Genomic DNA, 22,100 nt, shown 5'->3' with positions numbered 1-22,100 from the left:
GGAGGTTGTGGAGTCCCCTTCCCTGGAGATTTTCAAGACCCGCCTGGATGCAGTCCTGAGTAATGTGCTCTGGGCAATCCTGCTTTAGCAGGGGAGTTGGACTAGATGATCTCTAGAGGTCCCTTCCAACTCTGAAAATTCCGTGATTCCGTGAAAGTCAGGAGGGTTTGAAGCATATGAATGAAGCTACACCTCACAAAATTATTACACAATGGGCCCCAATCTTGACAACATACACTTAGCTTTATATATGGGAAGAAAACCATGAGATTACAAATGGGTATAAAGTTAATCATATATAAAAGCACGAGAAGAAACCAGTCACATATTAATATTTTCCATTTATTCTGCATGCTGCCAAACTATGGTGCGGGAATTTAAAAGCCCTGCATTCCACGCTCATAAATGGAGCATTACAAACACAGATCCACTTCACAAATTATAAAATTTGTAGGCAGAACCAAAATCCCACCTTCCTCCAGGACTGCTGCTATCCTCACTGTCCCACTGCTCATTTTTATTTCTTGGTATTGGTGGCTGCAGCATCTCAGCAGCCAGTGGGTCAGCATCATTCTCTTCACGACCAATCCATTCTCCAATCACACGAGGTCTGAGAAGGGGGGTGTTAAAGCCTGTTGTGTCCTGAAGAGAAATAAATAGAAAAAAAAAAAACAAAACAGAAACACTGCACTGCTTGTTCTCAACCACACACGTAAAAAGGAAAAGAAAAGAAGAAATGGAAAATAAAACTATTCATTAAAAAAGTACAAAACCAGTACAGTACATTATAATTTCAGAGGGCTACAAAATACCCAGAAACAATCATGGACTAATGAAAAGATTCCTACTAACAAAATACAAAGAGAGGTTTGCTCACCCTGATGCCTCAAATCTCTCCTATTCCTTACTTTTCAATAGCAACTGGAGAAATATGGGGTATCATCTTGAAAAATTGTATTTTTTTTTAATAAATGCACAATTCTGAAAACGAGCACTGTGTCAGTTCTGCTAAGCAACAGATGAGGTCACTTGTATAGTGAACACCCCAACCAAAAGAATGTTGTAGATTAACAGCATCACTCTTATGTGCATTATGAATTAATGCAAAACTAATAAATACATCTGCATTTGGCATTTTAAAAATAACCCTGCTGGGATTTACATAATGTATCTTTCAATTCTGAAAACGGTATTAACATTTTAATAAAATGCGTTTCTGAAACTAGTACTCGTATTTTTAACCACTTACTAGAAGAAGATAGCTGGAGAAGACTGCAAGAAGCAAGCAAAATCCAACTGGCGTAGTCAAAACAATAGAGATGATTTGCATCATTATATTAAACAAATTGTCCTTAAAAACTGTATGAAAAATCTGTTCTGAACTGGTGAGTATCTCTCTTCCCACCGTTACTAGAACAGCTGTAGATAAAGGCTCACATATAACAGTATAATATGCTTGAAAAACAAGCATGCATGCAAAAAAAATGGACATGAAATGATGGGACAGGAATATTAATTTTGCTTTAATTAAGCTATTTTCTAGGCTAGCAAAGACATTTCAAATACAGTGTTCCTAATTAAGAGAGAGAAATTCTATTCCTATCCTTTAACAAGGGAAAATTTTAGGAAAACAAATCCTTGGCTGTTACCTAGCTCAGTGTCTCAATAAATATTCTTGCCATAAAACAATACTTTCCAAACAAAGAGCATCTGGAAAAAGTACAGCACAGTGATTACTTAACCTAGCAACCATATTTTCTCATCTTCCTAAAACCAAACCATTTTTAAAGTCTCTTCCTAATTGATACAGATATGGTAAAAGCACAGTTTGAAGTAGAAGCCTCTACTGAAATGAAACAAACAAAAAGAAGTCTGCAAACTGCTTTCATATGAATATATTTACCATGCTCCAGCTAGACACTGCAATTTTGCTCAGCAGAACTCCAAGAGCTTCCATTTTGACAGAACCAAATATGACCCAGGCTCTGGATTACTTATTCCCCCTTGTTCTTTTGTTCTGCTTTCTGCAATGTGCCTCTGAGTGAATTACTGTGCTCCACTCTCCATACATCTGTCCAGAGTTCTCCATCACTTGACTAATTCACTTTTTACACAATGTCTGCTTTCTGCAAAGTTGACATGACACAGTAGGACCACTGAAAATGGAATGCAGCCAATTCAGAAGAGAGAAATCTAGGGAAAAAACACCATGGCTTCAGAGTTTTTAAAATACCTAACCACTAGTGTCTTTCTTTTATTTACTTACAAATATGCATTTTGTACATCTGTCTGGCACTGTGTCATAGTCAGGTAGATGACAGTGGCCTCTAGTCACTTGACAGGCACAACATGTCACAGGTGTGACTACCATCATATGCCTATGAGCTAGGAAAAAAGATTATTCCATTGCCCGCTATGCCTTCATTACACAAGGCACCTACAGTAGTTAAAGTAAGAACCACTTAGCCCCTTCTAAGTTTTATTCCTGCTACTCTAGCAATTTTTTCCCTTCCTTTTCTCCCTAGGATAATTTCTAATAATTAAAAAAAAAAGGTTGCTGGAGCTAGTTAAACTTGCAACAGCTTGCAGTGTCAATCTTGGTAAAAGCTTTCAGTCCCTTAAGTGAAAGTGAAAAGCACCTAAAAATTTGCCCTTTTTACAGTAGCAAGTTTTTCCTGACACTGTAGACTGCACCATGAATAAGTAAACTGTGAATGCTGTGTCTATCCTCGTTATGCTGATTTCTTTTCTAGATGTTTTAGGGATTAGAGTAGCACTTTCATACTCTACTTAATAGAAATGTAATTTACATTGCATAGTCATGCTTTGCCACACTTTATCACCTTGCTTTCCTTTTTGAATCTTGTTAGACTAGTACACCACAGTGTGAGTGACCTAGTTTATTTTCCTCCTTTCAACTATATAAGCAGCCACAGTGAAAACATCAGAGATGACTCTATTGAGAACACCGGGACATTTATTTGGCACCTTATTTCAAAAGCTTCAATAAATTCAGATGAAGTATTCTGCTCTCAAAAAAGTTTTTATAGGTTTTATTTTTACATAAACCTTAGAATCTTAACTGATTTCCAATTTATATTCTCTCATAAATAACAGAAGAGATTTAATATGACATTAGTGTACAGAGAAATATTTTCAGGACAGGCAGGTATTTAAATCTGCACTAAATGAATCTAGAGGATTATTTTATGATGGAGTCAGGGTGTCATCCACTTTTTATACATATCAGTGGCTACCAACTTGACACACTTGAGCTTCCTTTATGTGAAGATAAGGAGAAGAAGGGAAAGACCAGAGGACAGCTGAATCTCATCTTCTATTGGGCTGAGATGTGATTGCAGTTTGCAATCCCTACCAGGGAACAAAAGAACATTTGTGTATCCATTTATTTAAGCACAGTTTAAAAAGCTCAGCATTTCTAACTTCTGATACAGATTTTGAGGAAACCTCCATAGTTAGAAATACTTTTTGGTGAGCAGAAATTTGTTTGTTTTGATAAGAGTAGTTGTTTCCTCTGTTTTATTAATTATAATCTGTGTTCATTGTAGTAACACTATATGTAAGAAGAAAGTATACCCTAGACACGGCATAGAAAAACATGTTTTAATATTAACCTTGAGGGTCAAAATCTGTTATGAATTATTAGATCATCTTCACTTGAGTCTGATTTTGGATCTCTAACACTTAGCTGTCTCCCATTATTAATGTTTAAAGTGACTGAAAGACATTGTTGGGAATTCCAGACAAACTTCACAACATTATGACAAGTCTCACTATCTGTGAGAGCTCCACCACACGAAGCTTAAGTAAAGCAGAAATCCATGAAATATTTGGATTATGTGAAAATCTCATCTATCTAAAAAGAAAATATTTAATATTTCTAGTCTTAGCATTTGCAATAAAAAAAAAGGCTTAGAAAACACTCACTAAGTGTTCTTTAGAGAATCAAAAGCCAGAAGATGAATAAACCTTCCCCTGCCTCCTTTCAGATTCCTTCAGAATTATATTATTTTAGCCAATCTTCAACTGTGGCAAGAGGTAAAGGGTGTGACTCCTTATTTTGCATGGTCTGGTTCAGAAATATGGCTGAAATAGGTACAATCGTGTAAACCCATTTTAAACCTATTTCTGCATTGTAGCATCCTGGCTACATTCTGCCTCAATGTATCTTACAATACGGACATGCTACAGTGCAACATATATTACAGTTCGTTTCATGACAAAAACACACGTAGGGTCTTCCAGCAGCAGCAAACTCTAGAGGAGACGCATCATCAGTAGCCCCATGGTCAGAGCATTCACGTAGGACACCAGAGCTTCAGTAGTATGGCTAGTCTATACTTCTGTGCGAATTTGAATTTCCACTTCCTAGGGAATTGTCCTAGCAGACTTAGGAAAACCTCCGAAACTCACAGTGAATTCATTGCTTTTTTCCTCTATAATTTTTTAACCGAACTAGAATTCTGTGAATTTCACTGAAAGGTTAACACCCTAGCCCAACTTCTTCGTCTGTGAACATAAAATTCTTCACATTTTTGAGAAGCTTTAGAAATCGCACTCTTTCATGCATAGTTTCTGTGCAGTGGTAAGGAGGGTGAGTCAATTCAGAAATTTGTACTATATTAACTCCACACTTTAGCCTTAAAATCTGTGAGTCACAAGGCATCCCTTCTCATTTTCTTTCCTTACACAGGCAGTGCCAGTTGCTGATTTTACATAGCTTCCATGGCCTAGAGACATGGTCTGAATCATCAAGCAAGACCGAACAAGTCTGAAGTAAGCAAGTCTGAAGTAAATGAGGTGAAAAAGGAGGGAATCTATACCATAAAACTGTTTTAATTGCAGTAATCTTAGGAAATTTATTTGCAATTGTACCAGTGAACTCTGAAATTTTATTAGACTGTCAAACAGAAAGCTTCCATTTTGACTGACCTTGTCTGCCTCTATTTTTTCTACCTCTGTCTTGGATTGAAGCCCTAAATACTGGCACAAAGCTAATAATAGCAGATATTTGACAAGAATCTGTTTAAATGAAATGCCCTTCCACAAAAGTGATTGTAATTCAGAGCAAACTGGTTTTCCAAATCCACGTCATCAAGTAACTAAGCAACTAATTAACTGGATTACTTGGAGGAGGAGTTACATCAACCAACAATACTGATCAAGTACTCCCCTGACAAAGGCAGCTAGAGGTTACTGCAGCCAGAAAGAAACAAGTTTTTTAAAAATCCATAATGAGAAACAAAAATAAAAGAAACATACACATGCATTCTCTGTTTTATCTGAGTTCATAATCTAAAACACAGTTGAAGAACAGGATTATGGGCTATGTCTTAATCCCCAAGAATGTTCCCAATTGTCAGAAAAATAAAGCAAGGAAAAGCAGAAGAATTTATTATTGTGTTTTATGTCTCTCATGACATCTATGTAATGCCAATGTTATAACATAATCCAATGCCTAGTTTGAGCATGCTGTTCTAGATCCGTGACATGTACCTGAAGGGTTAAATGGTTAATCCAAACGACAGATGAATGTGGTTTGAAAAATGATCCAGTGCCACCACAGCCTAGATAAGGAAGCTGCAGTATCAGTGTGTATTTCTGGGAATGGAATTACAATGAACTTGACTACATTTGTACCTGAAAAATAAATATCACCTGGGAACACGCTCAGGTGAAATGGAACCAAATTCTGTCTAATGTTAAACCATTATCAGGTAGTAGTTGGTTGCTTTTGGCCCAAGGCAAATAACACACTTAGCAACAAGTCACAGGAACACTTCAGGAATTAGTTTATGTAAGAGATCGTTCCTAAGAGGCAGGATTCCACAGAATGGTCCTGGCTACACTTAATTTCTTAACACAGAATTAGCCTTTATGTGCATTAAAAATCCTTAAGGGGCAAAACAAGAAATAGAAGTGAAGTTCACTAAAGCCCAAGGAGACAAAAAATTGCACTTCTGTAAATCTATCCTGAAAGCCTGTTGAGCACTGCTGCACAAAGGAAGCATGTTAAGAGCTTTATTGTTGGTTTTTGTTAAATTTATTTTCCAAATAACTTTTGATTTCAAGAACATTCAATTTAGTTGTTCTCATCAGAAACAGATGCTAAAGCAGATGCAGTATTGTAAAGGTGTCAGGTAACGCATGCTATTGAATGTACATAACACAACATCAAGTTTTATTTAAAAAAAACTCACCACCTCCCAATTTTAAATCATAAACAATAAAGTATATGGTAATAAAAAGAAAATTAACTTTTCGCTCAGACTGGATCCTGAGGAAATTCACTGATGATGTTCCTCATCTCAGTTTTCACACTGAATAAATAAATTTAAAAACCATGAATGTTTTTGAACATTAATATATCAACATTAAAAAAAAAACCAAACTTCAAAGTATCTCCTAAAAAATATATGTAAAAAGTAAGTGTTAACAGGCTCTAGCCTGTCTTTTTCCTTCCACAAACAGTATTTCATAGTTTTTTTTCGATAAACAGAAACAAGTCAAGAGGAGCTCTTCATAAGTACTCTTAAAGGTAAGGGTTCTAATGGAAGGACCTTCTACCTGTATTTCTCATCACCTCTGAGCACAGTTAAGGAAACAGTAGGAAGGAAGGCTTAGATACTGTTATACTCTTAATATCAACAATGAGATAAAGCAAGATCAAGGGCAAAATGATAAGTAAAGGCCATCATTTTGATATGACAGCCCCATATGCACATGACTGCATGGTAACAGCGATCAATCTCATCTAACTGGCCTCTCCTGGAGAACCCAGTAGAGATATTTTATATGCACTTGTATCAGAACGGCTTGTGCTCTCGTCTTACCAGGAGAAAGGAAATATACTTAAAAAATTGTCTCCTATATTAGCCATTATTCCTGTGTCTTGTGTCACATTATTCCTGTGTCTTTTGATCCTATTTCCCTGACAGTAATGGGTTTTGACACGAAAAACACAACCCAAGATTCTTGGCACTAGAAGCATAGTGCTGTTCACTGGTGAGATTAGGGAAGAGAAAGGTGTTCTGTTTCCTTCGGAACTTTGTAAAATTAGCTTGATTACTCTTTCAGCATAAATTACAGCTAAAACTAAAATTCATGTTAACTGCATAACACATCAAAAGAAGCCAAAACAGAAGATATCATTGTTTGTTGCATCAGCAAGGAAGTAAAGACTGATCTTTATGCCCTGTGCATGCCTGATCAAATCCACAGAGCAAAAATTATTCCTAAATATTCTCACAAATCATATCTGAGAATGCAGAATACATGACTTCACGAATAAAAGGTATTTAAAGCTAAATGTTTCCAAAAGTACACAAAGTAACAACAGACTATATTAAACAAAGATGGTATCAAGATCAAAAGCATTTCCATGGCCTCATTAAGAGTCTCTTAAATTCAGGGAGATTTTTTTTTCCATAGTTGACAGCCCATCCTGGATCAAGCTCTTAATGCACCAACATATACTGTACTTACCCATATAGCTTTCCATACCCATATAGCTTTCCATACCCAAAAGTTCCTCTGAGCCCAACAGGACAGAAGTGTGTATGCCAGGACAGGGAGGCACAGCTGTCATTACCTAAAATTATCACAATCATCTGTCTTTTTGTACTGTTTCTTAAGCATACAGTAAATCTTACCTTGTCAAGTTCATCAGAAATAGCAATGCCTGAAAACAAAACAGATTAAGAAAAAAAATTTAGAAACATTCTTTCTATAAATGTCTTTTACTACAGTAAGCAAAAATAAGGTTTAATCAGAAAAGTTTACATATTGTTCTCTGCACACTGCTGTACCACAAAACGTACCATACTTTGTTTCCAGGCAATTTCACTAATGGAACAATATACTCTTAACTTTCCTCAGCTGCAATATTATCAAAATGAGTTTTCAAAAAACTATGGAAATGGAAACAGCAGATGTGCCAATAAAGTGACAACGAGCTTAAGTATACTTCTACCTGCTTTCTAAAATTAAACCAGCAACACAATATTTACATATGGACACGTTATTATGCAAATCTCGCCCTGACCAGCATGCATAACATCATGCTGCAATCACAGGGCAACATGGACATGACTCTTCTCTCCTTCTCCATGGTTCAGTGTAGAAATTATTCTATGAAAACAGATGGAATTCAAAAAGAGGAAAATCTCAATGTAAAGTTTCACAACAGAATGCAAAACAGTTTCTCTAAACCCTCTGAACAAGAACTTGCGTATTTGCTTGTCCCTTCTGTTGGTGCCTGCCTGAGGCTTTCCTATGCTTGCTTCCATTATGTCATCTAACTCTTTTAATTATGACTATCTTGTAGCACATTAAATATGCACAGCTGGTCTCAGAATTTTTTAACACATCTACATGCCTCAGTCATGTCACATGGAGAGATCAAGTAATCATACATTTAATGGTATCATGTTGAAAATTCTGATGTATTGAAAGCAAAGCATTTCCTGGGTTCCTATGAGATACGATAAGAAACATTTCCAGGTTAGAACTTCAATTCAAAAACCAAATAAAAGCATCTCCTGGTAGTCAAAATAAAGTGGAGAAGTACACATGCGTAGGCAGAACACACATTTGAAAGTTGTTTTCTAATTCATATCATGTTATCAAGAAAACTTCCAAGCAATGCAAGAGAGGATATTGCAAAATATGTAGTATCAGCTGAGTGCATAGCTATTCTTTCTAAAATCTCACTAAAGATTGCAGAATTATAAGCTTATTTCCATGACATTTTTATTTCTTACTATTTGGTATACTATTAACTATATGAACTGCTTGGTTTTTTACTGTGCTTTTAATCATTAACTCTGTATGGCTAATCCTCAGTTTAGATGACTTCCCTATATCGATTTTTGTTTTAAAAACAGGGAAGTGCTAGGAGAACTGTAATTATCATTTTAAAACCCAATCAACATGTAAGAAATATGCCAGGAGTTAACAGTATATTTTCAGTCACTCAATTGTTATAAAGCAGACTGTATTGAAAAAGATCTATTTTACCCTTCTATCCCTCACAGCAATTCATCTGTTTCAATAACTTCAGATTTTTATTTAGCCCAGACACTACACTATTGTCCATACTGTATAATCAGCAGGCTGCACCAACCTGAATCATTCAACAGGACTTTAATCATAGAATCATAGAATTGTCTAGGTTGGAAGAGACCCTTGGGATCATCGAGTCCAACCATCTACCCTACTCTACAAAGATCTCCCCTACACCATATCCCCCAACACCACGTCTAAACATCTCTTAAACACATCCAGGGATGGTGACTCAACCACCTCCCTGGGCAGTCTATTCCAATGCCCGACCGGTCTTTCTGTGAAAAATTCTTCTTTATTAAATTGCAAACCGTAGTGAGACACCAAAACTAACTGTTTTTCTTAGATAAGTATGTAGAGAATGTAGAGAGATAGCAGTTTCTGAAGACGTCTTGCCAAAATAAAATTTTAACAGTTAGAAAACTATTATCTTTGCAATCACAGAATTAAACCTGCAAAGTCTCTCTCTCTCTCTCTGATGTGGTGTCAAGAGAAAAGAAAAAGGATTCTTGGAGAGAAATTTCTTAAGGAGACTGTTAAAGTAATCTTGGAATGGTGATTCTTCTGAAGGTGGGATTTACCATACTGTCAGTTATACAGAACTTCATGTTTTGGCTTCAGCTCCACTAACATTAGCAAAACTCCATCACTTACTGATAATACAACTCCATTAGCAGAGACTGGGATAAATTAACCCATAAAAAGGTGGGTGTAAAAAAGCTTCTCATTTTCTTCCAAGACGCTACTGCACACTTAGAGTGTGCCCACTCTTACCAACTTTCTCTTGCAGTTCCCAAACTGAAAAAAATATCATGGCTGTAGTTAAGAAGAGGGGGGACTTGCACCCTGTGTGCAGTAGACAGAAAATCACAACAGTGAGGTGATTTTTTGGATACAGATCTCAGGTGGAATAATATGGATTCCAAGTTTGGACAAAGTAGTTCCTCGAAAAATTAAACCCATTGCATATAACACCCTAATCCAGAATCCTGAGAACACAACTAGAGACAGTCATAATTATCATACAGGACTATTTAGGACTTCTTTTATTCTCTTAACCCTTAGCACACTTCTGATTTTTTTGGTAGTCAAATTGGTTACTGTCAGTTACTTTATTTTCCCGTAATATATGGACAATTAAAAAAACCTGAATTTCTACAATGTTTGCTATCTCCGGTTCATGTACTTGCTAATATCCAGAGATCAGCATTTAAAAAAAAAACGAAAGCACCTCTTTTCACTAATTTTCTATATTTGGCAACAAATAATTGGTTGTGCTCTCTGTACCTTGTATAGTTATTTTCATTTTGTTTCTCTATGGCTTTTGTACAATGTAAAAGAAGAAAAAATAAATTTTATTTTTTATATATTCTGAATAGGAAAATGTCATCGTAAAAATCACAGAGTACTAGAGACAAAGGGACAGCCCATTCCATGAAACTAGTTTAAATGGAAACGCCTATGTTTCAGGTTTGGGAAAAAAAAAATCTGTAAGTGTAGCCAAAATGTCCATACGCAAAAAACTTTTTAACTAACAATTTAGTCAATTTCTCAAACTGTAGCCTTTTTTCATCACAACTTAATCCTAATCACCGAAGAGCTCTAACACCAGAAAAACTGACACACCTAGTTTGTTCAAGCTTGAATCCAATGGCTTTGTTAGAATATAAGTTATTAGGACCAACTGTTTCTTACTTCCCCCAGCTTAAAGCATTTAAAGTCTGACTCTGCATGATGGCGAACATAGAGAACGGAAGTTTTAGGGCTGCTTCATCATTGCTCTGCCTCAAGTCCCTGAGCAGTGGATAAGAAGGGGACTGTTGAAAAAGTTGGGGAAGGTCTTCTGATGTCTTCCCCTTTGCCAGGGAAGGTCTTCTGATGTCAAAGGCAAATCCTTCAGAAGTAAAAGTATGGCTTCACCCTTTCTCTCACAGCAGCTGTTTCTCACAGACAACATTTGCTATAGTTTTATATCATACTATTATTGACAACTATACAGTAGTCCTACCATTCTTACTTTTTGCAATGAGGAAGTGCAATGTTCCGACTAATGGGGTGAGAGGTTTCCTTGCCACCATCAGCTAAGGCTCACAGACAAGATTTACAACGGGAGTTAGTTAGGTACCCAACTGCCAATTTTATGTCTTTAAAAATCCTCCCTTTTCAAAGTAATTAGGGGTGCTGAATTTGATCAGGCATCACAAGTACCCAGCCCATTCAGCTGTCTGGTGAATCACAGAGACAGATTCAGGGCACTTGTTTCTGCTTTTGAGTGTAATGACCCTCTGTGCTGTAAGGGTGCTGGAACAATAAAGTAATTGGCCTGAACATGCTTTCACAGTCCTTCAGAAATGCTCCACAGCCACAACTACTGCCATCTCTGATCAGCAACAAATCTGGAGCGGGGCTGCTCATTCTAGCACAGCCTCTCTCAACTGGAACACTTTCATCCTGTCAAATAGCTAGGTTTTTGAAAAAAACTGGAAGAACAAGGTACACTCTCATTGCGAGAAAGGTCTGGCACACTAGGATTAAATGAAATGCGACTACCAGATGCATGGTAATAACAATGCAACTTATTAATACTTATTATACTTTAATTACTGTTGTCGTGCCTACATTAAGCAGATCTCACTGTATTAGCCATATACCTTATGGATTTTTTATACCTATAATAATAAACCAGTTGTTTGTCATGCCTTTTTATAAAATTATCATGGAATATTAAATTGCCCATACATATACAAAACCATTCTTTACACAGTTATCTTAGATTTCTGTTCCCAATCTTCTATCCCTTTGGCAATCCGCAGCAACACAATGGTAAGAATGAAGAAATAAAGATGATAATCATTTCAGTATTTTCATCTTTGATGAAAAGCCACCTTCCAAAATGTATCTGCACCACGTTTTAATGAAATAAAGTCCCCTTTGAGTCTAGAATGACTATCTTCCACAGTAAATAGAAGACTTCCTTCTTAGGACATTCTGCTTAATTTCTAGCTGACCAGGAAATGAACTTTCATTCAAAAGAAAAATGAACACTGTTAATAACAATTCCACGAGTCTTAAAAATGCCTAGCTCTTTCATATGCAGTTCTTAGCAGAAGAGTTTTATTTGTTGGTGCTCTCCTGCAACAAATACAATTAATCTAGTACCTAATGCCTCTCCACTCAGTGTTATTATTCCTCTTTGAAGAGTGATTTTTAGACTTTGATGCTTTCAATTCAAAAGCATAAAATTAATTTTCAAAACAGTGGGCACCATATGAGTTCAGGTCTTTTTGAAATGGCAAGTCATAAAATCCCTGTCCGCTGTGTTATTCCTGATAAGCTTAAAAACTTGCAATATCTTCATATGCTATACACATCTGAAATTATAGAAAAGATGTTCTGGCAAGAATGACACTTCACAGACATCTACCATTTTTGCTTTTATTTGTGGTCCTTAAATAATTATAGGAAGACGTAACACAAAATAAAAATTAGTTGAGAAGTTTTTAAAATTTACATTTTTCTAAATGCACAACAAACATCCAACAAGTCTAATGTATACATAGTGATAAGAAAATAAAATGCTACTACTTTAATGGATGCTCAATGGGAGCAAATAGCTTATGCATTTTCCTAAACACCCAGAAGATGGCCACAGAACTCCCAACAGCCAGTTTTACTATTTGCCAAACAAAGCCGCCTGGATTTGAGGTACAGGTTTTGACATACAGAGTTTAGACATACTAAGACAACCCCAGTGCAACTCTGACTAACTTGACAAAATTAATTTTTAGGATTAGTCTAGGCCAGGGAACGTGTGGATGGCTGGACTGTCAACCTCATAGTGTATCACAGGTTCTGTAACAAACTCGAGGGCGGAAACAGCATTATTATTCTACCATTATTAATACTGCAGCTTTAAACATGAAAACAGGAATACCACATCATGTATCAACTGCCCGGCAGTTAACTGTCCCTATGCATTCTCCTATCCATTGTAAATCAGGGGAAGCCTATGTTTCCTCACTGGTGGGACAGTCCATCTCAGATGTACTTGCACTTCCCATGGCAAAACCTCGTGCCATACTTCAGCTGTCAGTATAATAAATTCTAGATCCTGTGCCTGTTTGCACCATGCATTAAACACAGGTAAATTGAAATTATTTATTTTACACGATCCTTGGATTATAAAGGACATAAAATGATAGCGCTGGTTGCACCAAACAAAGCATTTCCCCCAGAAAACATATACACAAGAGCCAAACCAGCTCAGTCATTTCCGTATAGGAACTTTATAATGGATTTGTCATTGACTGTCATAATAGACATTATTTCCTTTACTTACACTGAGTCATTTTACGACTTTCAAAATTAGACATATTTCCTCCAGTACTAACTCAGAGATTTTCTGTAAAGGCACATTGAATTGAAACTTCAGAGTTCTTGCCAACGAGGGGCCTATGTTGTTATATCATTAAACAACTATGTATCAAGTTTCTATAGTGGTATCCATCTTGAATTAGGATAATATTCCTCCCAACATCTAACCATATAAGGACAAGGGAAACAGTGTCATCTACAAGTCACCACACATTAAGATATCAGCACACTATACATCAGTTTAGTCACTACCTCAGAAATATGAATTTAATCTCTCCTCCACATAGCGGCTTTAAAAAAATAAAAATAATTAATCCTCAGCAAAAGACTCTGTGCTTTAGACATGCAGATTTCTATATTCAAAATTCTGAGTTACTCCAATGGAGAATACACATTTCAGGATTAGGTTTGGCGAGTAACAAATTAGGCAAATAGAAACAAAATGCAAAGTACCCACCAAATATTATGTCCCAGAAACCCTCTTAGGCCAAGATCATCTCAGAAGAGAATAATCAACACTGCAGAATCTTTCAGAACTCTTGATTTTAGGGAAAGGTGTACACGGCAGTAGGTTGGTTAAGGTGAGTACCCCACAACAGCCAGTTGCCAAGGACAGAGTCATAGCTCACCCTTCTACTATCCCCTGAATGCCAATCCCCTTCTTCTATGAACTAGACAGTACCATATCTGAGATGACAGTCACACAAACTCCAGTTCTTCAATAGCATTAGGGAAACGTTTAGCAAGCCAAATACTGTTCCAGAAAAGGACACTGTAACTCCAAAGGAGACTTTAGCCCTGGAACTTTATCATAGAATGGTTTAGGCTGGAAAGGACTGTGAAGATCATTGAGTTCCAACCCCCCTGCCATAGTCAGGGACACCTCTCACTAGACCAGGTTGCCCAAGGCCATGTCCAGCCTGGTCTTGAACACCTCCAGGGATGGGGCCTCAACAACCTCTCTGGGCAACTTGTTCCAGTGCCTCACCACCCTCAAAGTGAAAAATTTCTTCCTAATGTTCAATCTGAACCTGCCCTCTTCTAGTTTAAAGCCAGTCCCCCTCATCCTATCGCTACACGGCCTAGTAAAAAGTCCTTTCCCAGCTCTCCTGTAGGCCCCCTTTAGGTATTGGAAGGCCGCAACTAGAGTTGGATGGATCAGAACGGCAAATACCTCCACAACGGTGTCATGGTTTAGGCCAAAATCCACTACTGGGGACCTGAGGGACCCCAGATGGGACCAACAGATGCTCCCCTCTACCCCTCTTCAAAGAGAGGGGTAGAGGAGGAAAAAGAGACTTATGAGTCTAGGTAATTAAAGGTAATTAAAAATTTAAAATCTGTAGGAAAAAGATATTCATAACTGAAGTAACAGTGAGGTCCCAGCCATATAAGCCTCACTTTATAATTGAATAGCAATAATTATGATCACATTCTTCCTGTTTCAATCTCAGAAAATATCATTATTTTGTATTATTACTCATACATCACACTAAAAGCAAATGGATTTTATGAGCAAAGGCAGTATCGGATAACAGCTGCAGTACTGAGATAAAATTATCTTCCTTAAAGGTTTGATTGAGCTTATCTAAAAATGTCGATCTCAAAATAAATCACAAACATTGATCTCACACAAGAATAACACGATTTTAAAGTTCAGCCTGAACAGAAGAAAGGAAAAATCCTCTACAGAATACTGATGACTAGTTTTGTGGTTCAATTAGCAGAACACATTTAGGGCTAGATGCTCAACTGATCATGGATAAGTCATTTTTATAGACTAAGGTCCATTTCAGACCAACAACTGTGTACGACTGAAAATAATACTGAAGTATTACATCTTAAAACAGTGCCCCTCATGGGGTGATTGATAAAGCTCTAGTTACATGTCACGCAGGTGTGCACTCACAGTTATATCATCATCATCAGAAATGCCTAGTTTCAATGGGAAAATTCAGTCTTTGATAGGTGTCAGTGGCATTCCATTCAAGTACATCTTCCATAACCAGAATGTAAATCAATAATAGTTTCCTACAGTGTAGATGCTTCTAAATGAAACCCCATTCTAACGTGTTTCAGAGACTGCTAAATGCATTGAAGTAGTTCATGATGTATATATGAAACTTCTCACATCCCACATACTCACAGGTTCATCCACAAAACTGAGGACATGATTTTAGTAGTCTGTTAACATATTCTGATCTTTTTTTGAACTAGTTCTACCCTTATTGTTATGAGAGATTTACTCTTGTTGCTTATCTTCCTCCCTGTAAAAGATAAACAGAACATACGCTTTAACTTTTCACTACTTTATCTTTTTTTTAAAGGGGTAAGATCATGCTTGTCTTTCTTAAGCTATCAATTGATTCTAACATTGTGAGAAACAACCATTTGAGATACTCCAGAGGGACTCGGGGATCTTTCATTCTTGGAGATATTCAAGAGTCATGGACAGAGTCCTGGACAAATGGCTATAGATGGCTCTGCTTGAGCAGGAGGGTTTGATCAGATGACCTCCAGAGGTCCCTTGCAATCTCAACCATTCTGTAATTCTATGATTCTTTATGGTTTCCAGCAATATTTCCTACTAGATTGCAGATCTTATTTACTAATTATTTATTTACTGATTACTCCTCTACCAAATTAAGAAACAAAAGAGTACTTTTTTCCTATTGGTTATAGCTAGATACCATTACTTCTGGGATTTTCCCCAACAAATTGACTTGGATTGGTTCCCAAATAGCGTTGGTTAATGTTAAATTACTACCATTTTCTGATCCTAGAATATCCACTGAATTCAAAGCATGAGAAATTTGTTTCTTCCCCTCTGATTTGTAGTATACACCTGGCTTTAACAAGGATTCGAACATAACCGAAATTTTGTTAGTAATCTCTGTTGAAAGGCTACGTGTAATTATGAAAAAGTACCCATCTCACAGTAGAACACATTAAGTGTCATCAAATGCTGTTACCATGCGTAATTGAAACATCCTATATGCACACGTTTTCAATATACGCTCTAATCCTTAACTGTTCATATAAAAGACGTAAAGTTGTTCACAAAGCAGGCAGACTTCATATGTACTTTGCAGCAAGCTCTTGTTGATGTAGTCCTCATTTTTCCCACTCAAAACACTCATAATTCACTGTTTTCCATCTCTTGTTATCTCTTTTTCCACCCTTAGAAGGTGGGGGTTGAAGACAGATATATTCATGAGCAAGATCCTCAGCTATATAGGAGATTTTAACTCCCCTTAAAAGGCAGACAGGCCAGAAGGGGAAATACAAGAGCATACATTTGAAACAGCATGGAACTTTTCATACTCGTGGTCAGCTGAGGGAGAAGGATGACAGCAATAAAGATGAGAGACCTTGTAATCGAAGAAAATGAAACATGCACAAGGGAAATGCAGTATATTCCTATATGTTGCTTCACAAACCAAAATCTCCCCTAAATAGTTGACTTGATAATTCAAAATCCACTTCAATGACACACAACTGAATGGAGAAGCAAACAAAACCCAGGTTTCCCACATGAGTCAGCCTCTGGAAAACAGTATACTTAAATCCCCAAGCTCCAAAGCGCTTAGAGCATCATTATGGCAATACTCTTCTCCAGTCTCTCAAAACTCATAAAATACTTTTAACACTGAGTGTAAAGTCACTTTTGGTTTCTCAGATCTACTGCAGCACAGAATTACTCACACATTGTCTTGATGGTGCTTGGGAGAAGGGCTCTAAATATAAGGAAGTTCACTTTTAATCACCAGGAGGACTGAACATAGGACAGACCAGACACTCAGGTGCCTGAGCCTCACCTTCCAAAGCTTTCAGGCAGTTCTAATTTTGTGTGAAGTGCACAGGTTTGCCTCAAAGCAGCTATCTGGACTGCATAGTGAATGAAGCAATAGCAACTAGAGTTTTAATCACAGGCTGTGTCGGCTACATAGCAGGCAATGAAGTCCTGGAAACTCACTACACTATCCAAAGCTTATCTTTAAAAATGGAAATTAATTCCAGGACTTGATGGAAAATTCATGTAACTTCAAACATCTGGTTTTATGTTGCACTCTTCCCTGTTAAAATACTGAAGAATGAAATGAGAGGCTGCTGTAAAAGACCGTTGATAGTATATTGTAGTCATCTGCATACTGAACCATGTGTTGAGCCAGGCGCCTGTCCCATACTGCTCCAAAAAAAGATTAGTATCAAAGGTAGCATTAGACTCACAGACTTTACAGAATCAAAAGCATTAACTAGCCTGCCCAAAACAAGCATTAACACTGGAGAAGGTAGCTACAGGACCTTGTCATGGCTTTTGTAATGGGAATGCTTGTTTGGGTACGGCACGGAATGAGTTTCACATGGTTTATACTTTAAAAGTTCTAGACGTGTCTATTCATTGAAACCCTCTAAGATATTTTCTATATGCAATCTGTACTCTGCCTTTGGGAGAATAATAAAACCACATTCATTTTCAAAATTATACCTTTTTTTTTTTTTTCACTTTTCTTATTTTTAATTTTGAATTTTTATATCATCCTAACACATAAGAAATCACAGCACAGAACAGATTTATTTCCTGAAGTGATCTGAAAATCAGGAGTACAAAAGCTGGAAACAAGGACATACATCTTAGAATTAATCTGATGCAAGTTTTTAAATGATACAACCAAAAAGGCTAAAATGCAAAACAAGTAACAACTATCAGAGAACAAAAAAAGCCACAAGAAAAGATACCAAAAATACACTAGGAACAGAGGACAAAGTAAAATACAGAACTATTACATCGAAGAGAAGGTAAGCAAATAACAGATGATACGTAGAAATCCCAGTGTTCCATACTTTCACTGCTTCAGTCTTTACAAAAAAAAAAAAAAAAAAAAAAACAAAACGTGGCCAGATGCTTAACGGTAGTGATTTTAAGAGGAAAAACTGCAAGCCAGATGATGGAAAGCTGAAAGATATTGTGATGACTTACATATATTCAAGTTGGCAGAATCTTGTGAAATTCACTCTAGAGCACTTAACTAACTAGCTGAAGAAACCTCTAATCCATTAGCAACTGTCTTTCAGGAACGGAGAGGACAGAAAGGGGAAAATACCTTATCTTTCTTCAGGAAAGAAAAAGGGAAGACATGGGAAACTACTAACCAGTAAGACTAAATCTGACAGCACCAAGAAGAATATTTGACAAAATTGTTAAATAAACAATGTATCAATATCTAATGGATAGGAAAGGTGATAAGAACCAGCCAACATGAATTTATCAAGAATGAATCACATCAAATCGGTCTAATTGCTTTCTCAACTGGGAAACCTGCCTAGTGGGTAAGACGAGGACGTAGAAGTAAAATACTTCAGCTATAATAAGACTTTGTTTACTGTCCTATATGATACTCCAGTAAACAAATTAGAGAATTACATTTGAGGTGAAATCACTGCAAGGTAGATAAACATCTGGTGGGAAAAAACACACTTACTGAGTAGCTTTCAAGGGCTGGTTGTCAGATCTGAAATGGAATCATGAAGAGGTCTGACAATATTTCCGTTAATGATCTGGATGAAGAAATAGAGAGCACATTCATGAAAGTGAACGTAGTATCAGGCTGGAAGTGATTTAAAGGACTCCGGGGGATAGAATTAAAATTCCATATTATCTTGATAAATCATCAGGAAACATCAAGTACTAGCAAGAAATAGTGAAGAATGTTTCATTTGTGAAATAACTCCATGAAAACCTGACTCCCACAACACTGACCAGGTACATTCACCTCCAGTGCAAGTGTAGAACGCAGAAGAGTTGCAGTGTTTTGCACTCCAGGTAGAAAACTCTGTGGCAAAGACAGGTACAGAATGCTGAAAACTGTATTCTAGGTATAAGGAAGCCAGAGCTCAGTGGAACCTATACAATATCACAAGAAAAGACAAAGACGTAGGATTGAAGAGTGGATTTAGTCCTTTATTATTGAACTCACATCTAATTGTTTTGTGTCTCCAGACAGTGAATACACAACCCCTTCTGAAATAGAAAAAAAAAAAATATTGTTTCTTTATCTTTGTTAATTTTGGTTACAAGTTTCTAAAGGAGAAAGGCTTGAAAATGACACTCACACCCATCACAGTAATATGGTGGGACTGTAAATTAGAGACCGTCATTGGAGGCGATTTAGCTCCACAGAGACAGAGCAATTTACTAGAAATGTATCTGAAAGGAGCCCTGTAACTATACCACTATAATTGATATAAATATGAAAATTTCTTAGAATATAATTGTTGTGAACAGCCTAAAAGATTTGGGGGAGAGAGAATTTGTGCAAATTAGTTTTGTGTATTTGACACAATTTGGAAAAATGCTGAATGTCAAAATTCTCCACAAACCAGACCTTCCATTCTTCATTCAGCTCTGTTTCTCACCTCACCATCTGCAATTTCTCCAGTGAATCAAGAAGTGCCATGAATAAAATTTAACGAGAGAAGAAAATATTACTCATTCAAACATCTCCCAGACCACACCACACTTAGTTTTCATGTACTATGGCAGAGAGTACTTTTCATACTTTGATAATTTTTAGTAGTGTTTGCTCCCATCAGTGTACTTCAGAATTTTCTTCTATAGGAAAGAAAAAAAAAGAAAAAAAAAGCTATTCCTTATCATATCCAGTAGTTCAGAGCTACTACTTACATGAGCATGCTAGTTTTAAACTCTGCTCCTGTTTGACTATGTCTTTTAAGGGATAATATCTGGGGTTTGTTGGCTACCATGTTTTTGAGTATTTATTTGAGATGCTTTAAAATATTTATTTTAATTGCTTTTGAAAACTGGAAGGAATTCATGAGGTAATTCAGCTCACTAAACTAGCAGAAAACTAATATAAAAAAAAGGAGGTGCAGGTGAAGTAATTTCAGTTAGCAGGAAAGCTGCTAAATTATCTCAGACATTCTGTAAACCTCATCAACAGGAATGTAACTGCTGATGTCGATGAACTTGGTCTTCACTGAATAGAAGACCATGTTCTTGATATATACTTTGAAATTACAATTCAGGCTGCGTGGTTACATTAAAAAACTAAAATCAATCAACTTACTGCGAGACAGATTCTCAAGGGCTTTTCCAAGTTTTTTGCTCTCTTGAAGAATATGATTTAGTTCATCAAAATCATGGTTCTCCGGTTTTGTCCTCCAATCCCATTTAGGATGCTCTATTGACCTTGGCACTAAATATACACAGATATATAAATGAAGTTTAGATTTGGTAGTTCAGAATCCTACAGTAGAAAAAAAAAAGCTGCACAATGAGTTTACAAGCTCAAGTACCTTGAGTGGAAATTACTTAACTGTTCTCCTATTTTAACAGCTGGAAATATTTTCTTTGGTCAAAAGAAGTAAAAATGAAAACATCTATGAACAAACGCATGGTTGGGATGATTCTTGTGACTGAATTAATTGGTAAACAAGAATAATTAATATTAACAATTAAAAATAAAAAAATTATGCATTAACAGAAAAAGGTAATAAAAATATTGCATATGAACGTACTTCAATTACTTCAAAACAGAATTATGTGTCCTAGCAGCCAATAAGGAAAAATGTCAAAATGAAAATGAGTAACTGGTACTTTTGTCTTTGCTAATCATTTTATCAAAAAGAAAAATAAACACTTTAGAAAAAGCTTTTAAAACAACATGTATAGACAATTTATTTTTTTAAAATATGATAAAGTGTATATAACAGTTCATAAAAACAGTGAAACAAAATATGCCCCTATTGTTCATGCTGTACAGCCCATAATCTTTATTCTGATACTTAAACAAACTCATTCTTTGGGAAGCACTGTCCTGAGCTTACAGTCTCCTACTCATTATCTATTACGAAAACCTTTGATTTAATTTTAAAATAACAATTTCTCAACTGCTAAGCTAACTTTAGCTACAATGGCAGGGAAGAAGAGAAGGAGTTTCTGAGATATGTAGAACCCGCAATGAACAGAGCTGCATTGACCAACGCGAACATTTTGAACAATTTGTAGAAATGAAAACAAAAATTATGCTGTCTCTGGAACTGCAGTTTAACGTGTTCTTTTTGCCAGTGTGCTGAACTAGGCGATCTCTGCCTTCGCCACCAAATGCAATTGCTGGGTTGTGTCCAAACACAGCATTACCGTGCTGAGAACTGCACATGCCGGTGTGAAGATGATGATGCCTAGTCTACTACTACTACTCCCAACAGAAAGGACCAGTTGCATTCATCAATGGTTGCTAACTCCTCACTTAAAAATAACTTCAAAAACAAAGCCTATAATATCCAATATTTCCTGGCCAGCTTTGGATTTTTTATTTACTGTTTTGACAGCTGTCAACTAATTTATGCTTACAAACTTCATTTTCATTATGTGCTAAGAAGGAAACTTGCAGACTCCAACAGGTCATGCAAAAAAAGTGGTATCTTACGATCATTTGGAATTGCTTTTGTGATGGTACGAGGAAATTATGGTCAGACTTCAAGTTCTGGTAGCTATTACAAAATGTGTTAAATAACTTTTGCTATTGAAATTTGCCTTATTGCTCACTGCCCTCTGTGTGAATATAGAATCTGCTCCACTTTGGATCAAGTTCACAAGGGAAAGTTGAAATTAAGTTAAT

At 36.5% G+C, this 22,100-nt stretch overlaps 1 protein-coding gene across 1 annotated transcript in view; it reads right to left on the bottom strand.

Moving 5' to 3' along the window:
* The window catches only part of LOC309668979 (uncharacterized protein C8orf34 homolog), a gene marked incomplete at both ends in the record, with an annotated part of 203,829 nt that overhangs the window by 140,563 nt on the left and 41,166 nt on the right, over nucleotides 1-22,100 (bottom strand). The window contains 3 exons of the mRNA XM_082479547.1: nucleotides 473-642; nucleotides 7,674-7,702; nucleotides 20,547-20,675. Coding sequence (XP_082335673.1) covers nucleotides 473-642; nucleotides 7,674-7,702; nucleotides 20,547-20,675 — 328 coding nt within the window. The remainder of the gene's footprint in view (nucleotides 1-472; nucleotides 643-7,673; nucleotides 7,703-20,546; nucleotides 20,676-22,100) is intronic.

Source organism: Vanellus vanellus (assembly GCF_965231255.1).
Source record: "Vanellus vanellus genome assembly, chromosome: 2".
Taxonomy (NCBI): domain Eukaryota; kingdom Metazoa; phylum Chordata; class Aves; order Charadriiformes; family Charadriidae; genus Vanellus; species Vanellus vanellus.
This window is presented reverse-complemented; position numbering and strand designations above follow the sequence as displayed.